General features: G+C 31.2%; 1 protein-coding gene across 1 annotated transcript; it reads left to right on the top strand.

Annotated features, from left to right (window-relative positions):
• Positions 1-1,216: 1,216 nt before the first annotated feature.
• Positions 1,217-4,514, top strand: LOC106109711 (NADH dehydrogenase [ubiquinone] flavoprotein 2, mitochondrial). The gene is made up of 7 exons (XM_013291310.1): positions 1,217-1,379; positions 1,492-1,617; positions 2,131-2,321; positions 2,644-2,791; positions 3,713-3,772; positions 4,033-4,109; positions 4,340-4,514. Exons 1-7 carry the CDS (start codon positions 1,344-1,346, stop codon positions 4,434-4,436), a joined length of 735 nt encoding a protein of 244 aa, XP_013146764.1. The 5' UTR covers positions 1,217-1,343; the 3' UTR covers positions 4,437-4,514.
• Positions 4,515-6,763: the final 2,249 nt, after the last annotated feature.

Raw genomic sequence — 6,763 nt, 5'->3', positions numbered from 1 at the left:
GAGCTGGTTAATCCCGCGGATTATCGTAATTCGTACCGAAAATTCTTTTATAAATTTGATCATAATCTAAGATAAATAAAAAACAGAGAGATTCCCAAGTAACGTTGGAATTCCAAATTCGATTTCAAAAATATGTTGTTCGAATGTCTTCTTTGAATGTCGTAGATTAGTATATGATTTGGATTTGCGCTTGGCAAAGTATTTTTGATAACTTTGAAATATTTCACTCTTAATTTCCAGTGTTAAAATACCAGTGCTGCCATCTATCATATAGTATCAAAACTACTATTTACGTTTCGATCTTTGTTAATGTTAAAAATAGGAAGTCAAGTAAATTGTTAAAATTGAGTACATTTTCAAATTGAAAACAATATTTGTGTTAGAATTATACTTTTTACTTGCTACAACTTACCTTTTACTAAAAATTCAACCGCCAAGTAGCGCCATCTCTCGAATAATTTTAAAAATATATGCACTTTATGGATGAACCCAATAATAGAAAAAAATAATAATATTAAAATATAAGATTTTACTCGTTCGCAAAATTATAAACACTAAAAATGACACACGTTTGTAGTAACATCGCCCAAATTGTATTTGAAGTACAGAAGTGTACCAGAATAATTCGCCAACTGTTTACATCACTAGCAATATCTTTTATTGGCTATATTTTAGCGTTTAGCAACTGCAGCCAATAACGCTTCATTTGATACCACGTTTATATTCAGCCATAAAAAATAGTAAATGCTTTTAGGCCGGCTTAAATTAAACCGTACAATATATGCAGCTGTTATTAATGTAACTGGTTACTATAACATTTGTACGAAAGAGTTTGTCTCTTCATTTTAGTTGATACCTAACAGCTTGTATTAGTAAAAGGATAGGGTATAACTTGTAAAGACCATCTTAAGTGAATTGTACAACAATAATTAACATACGTTTTAATTGTAGTTTTAATTATCACAATTTCTAAGACCTGTAAATATTCTCAAAACTAATTACTGTCATGATACTATGATCAAAAAAACATAAACTGCAATCGATTGGAGTTCTCTTTAAAAAGGTTTAGTTCAGTAAAAATATGTGTTCAGTAACACTTTAGAACTGTAGTGAACCACACTTTTAAAAAAAATCCTCATTTAGGTAACTCTTAACTGTAACATTAAGATCTTACTTAATCTATGATAGTGACATTTCCTTTTTTTTTACTGGCAAGTTTGAGATTTTTGACATTTTCAACATTCGAGTTCGACAATTCTATTTTTCGTAAAAAAAAAATAAAAACCACTACTTTGTTCGCGAACAGTGATTCGCAATAATAACATTGTAAATTAAACAAAACCATGCTATCAAGTCTCAGAACCGGGATACAAGGGCTGGTATGTTAATGAAATAAAAACAAATACAAGACGCGAGTGAGAATTAAAACAAAATTACATAATGTCCAATTTGATGTGATTAGTCGGTTTTAAGATTTATAAACAATTTCAGTGGCGTGTATCCTCAAGGGCCATTCAGACCACAACCAGCTTGCAGCATGACAGTTTATTCGTACACCGAGATACTCCAGAAGATAATCCTAATATCCCATTCGAATTTACGCCAGAAAACAACAAGGTACAGTCTATCAATCTTAATGAAAATGTTGTTTACAATTCAATATACTATTGAGTTTCAAAATTTAAATTTAGAACATCGAGTTTTAGTTTTAATTTTTTTAACCTCACTTTTATTGTAAACAGCTGTGCAATATTGACATTTCAATATTCAAATAAAGAACGAAAGAAAAGAAAACTTGTAATCGATTATTTTAATTTTACGTAACTAATCAAAAGAAAATTGTAATTTTATTATGACTTTAATTTTGTATTATTATAAAAGCGAAAGTTTAGATGGATGGATGTTTGTTAGAGTTTGTAGCCTAAACAGCTGAACAGATTTCTATGATATTTGATAGAGATGTAGAGGACATATTGGAAGAGCACATAGGGTACTTGCTTTTGTTTCTTTTTAATTACATGTGGACAAAGTCGCGGGTAAAAGCTAGATTTGTATAATTCTTTCTTCAGTTTCTGTATCAAAAATCTATAGATATCCAAACATCTAAATTAAACTTTATCTTTCTTTCAGAGAATCGAAGCCCTCCTGACGATTTACCCCGAGGGTCACAAACGTGGAGCCATGATTCCTCTGCTAGATCTGGCTCAACGTCAGAATGGTGGCTGGCTGCCAATATCTGCGATGCACAAGGTCGCGGAACTTTTGAGCTTACCTCGGATGAGAGTGTATGAAGTTGCCACATTCTACACTATGTTTATTAGGTACACATTTATTTCAAGTTTCCAAATAGTCTATTTCCCATTCCATTCTTTTAGTCACCAAAGATGTGAAGGAAATGTGGATTTGACTGTGGAGGATACATAAAGGAAGGGAAAATATCCTATTTATGTGCATCTCCGCTGTCAATTAAGGATAGGCATTACATCTGCAATAGCAAATGTTTATGGTCACATCTCGATTTTGGGGGTGTCTGGTTGACCACTTGGTCATTTGCCACCTTATGATATAAAATGTAATATATGAAAAGGTTATTACAATTTGTTTTTGTTGCACTAAAAACATAAAATCTTTTACCATTTTCAGGAGACCTATTGGCAAATACCATGTCCAAGTGTGCACTACAACTCCATGTTGGCTGCGAGGCTCTGATATTGTACTTAATGCAATTAAAGAGGCCACAGGTTGTGAAGTCGGTGGCAATAGTCCTTGTGGAAAATTCTCCATATCCGAGGTATGTTAGGATGGCAATTTATACTAACTAATTTACAACTAACATAAATATTGAATCTTGTGTGTCATTTTCTATATTTATAGATTACTAGCTTTAACCTGTGACTTAGACTGTGTGGATAAAAAAAAATACAAAAACAAGTAGCCTGTCCAAATTTCATCAAGATACATTCAGCAGTTTAGGCTAGAAATTGTAATAAACATCCATCCATCTAAATCTTTGCATTTATAATATTAGTAAGATGGATTTTACAAACTCAACTACATTATTTAACAACACACCAGAAAAGTTTCTTAAAAAAAAAATATATGGCATTTATTATATTACTGGTTTGATATTATATTTTATCTATGAAATAACTAACTTTTGTCAAGACTGCCTCAAATAAAAAAAAAATTTAATAAGTACTTGTTTTCTTCCAAACTATAGTCTATATCTGTGACTTACAAGATCTGTTAAGCAGTTTTAAAGATATTTAGTAATAATATTACAGTGGTAGAGCCCGCTTTAACATCTTCGCACGAATGGGTCGGCTCGCCCGGTGTAATACCACGACCACACAGAAGACAGGCGTGAAGTTGAAGTAATTCCGCGTTTCACCTGATAAGGGTGGTGCCGGAGGCCTAATTTTAATCCCTTTCACTTTTCACCCTTTTCTTCAGGGAAAGGATGAGAAGGAAGTGTATTTGACTGACGGTGGAGGAGACACATAGTAAGGGGAAATGTCCTCTTTATTTCCATCTCCTCCGTCAGTTAAGGGTAGGCAACGTATCTGCAATTGTTGTGATATTTATCCATTTCGGTGGACTCAGGTAGCCGCTTGCTCGTTTGCCACCTTATATTATAAAAAAAAACAACTATCCATCTATACTTTTGCAATTTTAATATTATGATAAGTATGATAGTACATTTATTTTGCAGGTTGAATGTCTCGGAGCATGTGTGAATGCACCCATGATCCAAGTTAATGATGATTACTATGTATGTATAAACAATTCTATTTTATATTTTAATAAAATTCCTACTATAGTTTGTTTAAAGTTATTTGTAACTAGCTGTTCCCACTGGAACATTGCGGATGAAGCCGCACTGGCTTCATCCGCATGAAATTATGAAAAATTAATTTTATTGTTTAAATTTGTCAAATTATCAATAGCAAATGTCAAAATGACATGACAAACCTTGGCAATTTTTATCCAAAATATTTACCCCCTAAGTTACGCTTTTTATTATTTTTACAGGAGGATCTTACTGTCGAGGATACTAAAGAAATAATTGAGAAATTAAAAAGGGACGAGAAGCCTAAACCAGGCCCAAGGTAACTCCTAAATCTTTGTTTTATTCTAAAGCTATTGTAATTTATCAAAAGTAAAACGAAGATATATTAAACTGCAATTAACCAATATCTGAAAAAAAATATATATTCAATTATTTGTGAATTAAATGTCACCATAACAGTTTCGAATTTATGGTATTAGTAAGATATCTTAAGACAGTTCTGCAGTAACACATACAAATCTACTTTTTTATTAATATTTTTTTTTCTAGGAGTGGACGATATGCTTCAGAGCCATTAGGTGGACTTACTTCATTAACTGAAGAACCTACCGGACCGGGCTTTGGTCTGCAGGATGCTCTCAAATAAATCACATAGTTTTGTTGTAAAAACATTTATTTAACTAGGAAATACTGAAATAAAGGAATCATGTTATGTTGTTTTTTATTTTCTGTATTATTTTAATTCTAACAAACCTATAGATATTTTTCTTTTTTTTGTCTAATGATACTGGTATGATGGGATATAATAATTTTTACATCAAAATATGCTATAATCTATTATTTAATATAATATCGAGACATTATTTCTGAGTTTTGTGTCTGACCATATCAAGTCTTACGGTAATTAATCGTTTTTGTATTCGCTAATCGTATAATTCGTATTGGACCACCACATCCCTGATAAAACATGCTCCATAATTCAACAAGTATACAGGATGTTTAACTATTATTAATGCCATTTCGATAGGAGTTACAATTACAGCTACTTTCCAGAAGGTTGATTTTAAAACTAATAATTTTTTTGTATAAATGGTGAATTTTATGTCTCTTTAAACAGTTTAATGCAGACTTCGTGATAGTTGGGTAAGGCTCACTATATTAATATATATTTTTAGGTTAAAAAAAGTGTGTTTAATCTAATGATATTTTTAATCACTAATTTAGATAATATGTAAAAATATTTGTTACAAAAAACAAAGAAAATCTATTTAAATTATAGATCAAGCGTTATGAAACACGCTGTATCCATTTATTTCGTTCTCTGATAAGAGTACTATGATTAAGGAAATTCCCTTCAGTTGTATTTTTGATTGGGTCGTGTTAGTGTTGTGATCAGTTTATGTTAGGTATTGTTAGATAATTGATTGGTACATTACGTCATGGTGTTTGTTTTAATATCAGAATTAAATTACTTCTATGTTATGTTAACGATAGTGTGTGATTTCGTGCAATAGTTATAGTGTTTAAATGTTCACAGATGTTCCGTCGTAATTATGGCAATAAAGAAAATGGTGTACAAGAACAAGAATACACGAAGATACAAATTTGGGATACTGATACAAGAGATGATCTACGAGTGAGTTGTTTAACTCTTAATTAAGTTACTTAACTTTAATTTGTAATAGTTTTGTGATACATTAGACATTAAGTATCATGTTTGTTGATATAAAAACTTGCGAAATGAGGTTACTTATTCTTACTAAATCAAAATAAGTGCTATAAAAACATGTTTTATGTAAATGGCTTAATAATAAGATATTTTACCAAGTTACCTTGATTTTGGATTAAGACTATATTGTCGGGAGATATACCATTCAAATGTTTCTGAACCGATATCATGTGTCATATGTCAAGAACAAAATCGTCGACTCCGCTTTTTCATACGTCAAATTGACAGTGTATTTTCGTTGTTCCGTGGTTTTAGTCGTCTTTTCGGTGTTAAAATGTCTGTCGAAGCTTAAGCTCTTGGACATTTTATTAAAGATGAAAAGTAGCCCCACTCGCAAATATGAGAATTTCTCCACCGACCATCAAGGAAAGGATACCGACAAGTATTCCCTAGACAGCCAGGATACTGCGAGTTTGGTTAGTGACTTGTTCAATTTATTGATTTTGTTTGTGTACCATTTCTAGTGTTATTGATTAGTAGGAAAGTCTTAGTCATGGCTGTTTTATAGCATATCTCACATTAATATGGTGGCCATGTTATCGGTGATGGTTTTTAATTTTTTTTAACACAAAACCCAATTGACGTAGTCATTTCGACCTAGTTTTTTCTAGTAAGATTTGAGTAACAAGTTGGTGAAACTATATCGGTGTATTACAATTGGCAAGCGTCGTTAAAATATCAAATTAGAAAAGGTTTATGAGAAGAATTCGTAATGCATTCCAATGTTATTTGATCCATAGGACCACATAGCATTTCTTCTACTTTCACTGCGACACGTAAATTACTTTTACTACGCGGTGTTGTCTGCATTTGGTAAATTCTGTTACACAAATCTTTGATATTTGAATTATTAAAATTGTCTTTATACACCTAGTCTTTACTACAATATATTTATAGCATATTTTACAGCAGCATTTAATTGGATTAGTTTGTTATTAGATTTAGTTTAAAAATATTGAGTTTACTTTTTAAAAATAAAGTAAACTCTCCAATTTCCACTACAACTGAAAATATAACTGTATTTTCCTGTGGTTTTGTGATATAGAAATATTTAAGCGTTTATGAATATTTCAGATCTTTACATTTTTGTATAGGAAATTAGCCAAAATTAGTGTCTAAACAAAACTGTTAAACTAGCTCTCACTATTATAATCTTTTAGTATTTCAACACTTGACTTGGTCTGGAATTAAAAAAAAAATTGTTGCCTTTGTCCTTTCAGACTAGGTTCCACATTTTATTGTCA

The sequence above is a fragment of the Papilio polytes genome, unplaced genomic scaffold (assembly GCF_000836215.1).
Source record: "Papilio polytes unplaced genomic scaffold, Ppol_1.0 DF821067.1, whole genome shotgun sequence".
Taxonomy (NCBI): domain Eukaryota; kingdom Metazoa; phylum Arthropoda; class Insecta; order Lepidoptera; family Papilionidae; genus Papilio; species Papilio polytes.
The sequence above is the reverse complement of the archived record's forward strand: the minus strand, read 5'-3'. Positions and strand labels throughout refer to the sequence as shown.

What these genes read in the sequence shown, in the direction of transcription:
- LOC106109711 (XM_013291310.1), top strand. Translation starts at nt 1,344, where the DNA reads ATGCTATCAAGTCTCAGAACCGGGATACAAGGGCTG. An exon ending in TTACGCCAGAAAACAACAAG is followed by an intron (nt 1,618 to 2,130) that starts GTACAGTCTATC and finishes TCTTTCTTTCAG; the next exon opens with AGAATCGAAGCCCTCCTGAC. An exon ending in TTCTACACTATGTTTATTAG is followed by an intron (nt 2,322 to 2,643) that starts GTACACATTTAT and finishes TACCATTTTCAG; the next exon opens with GAGACCTATTGGCAAATACC.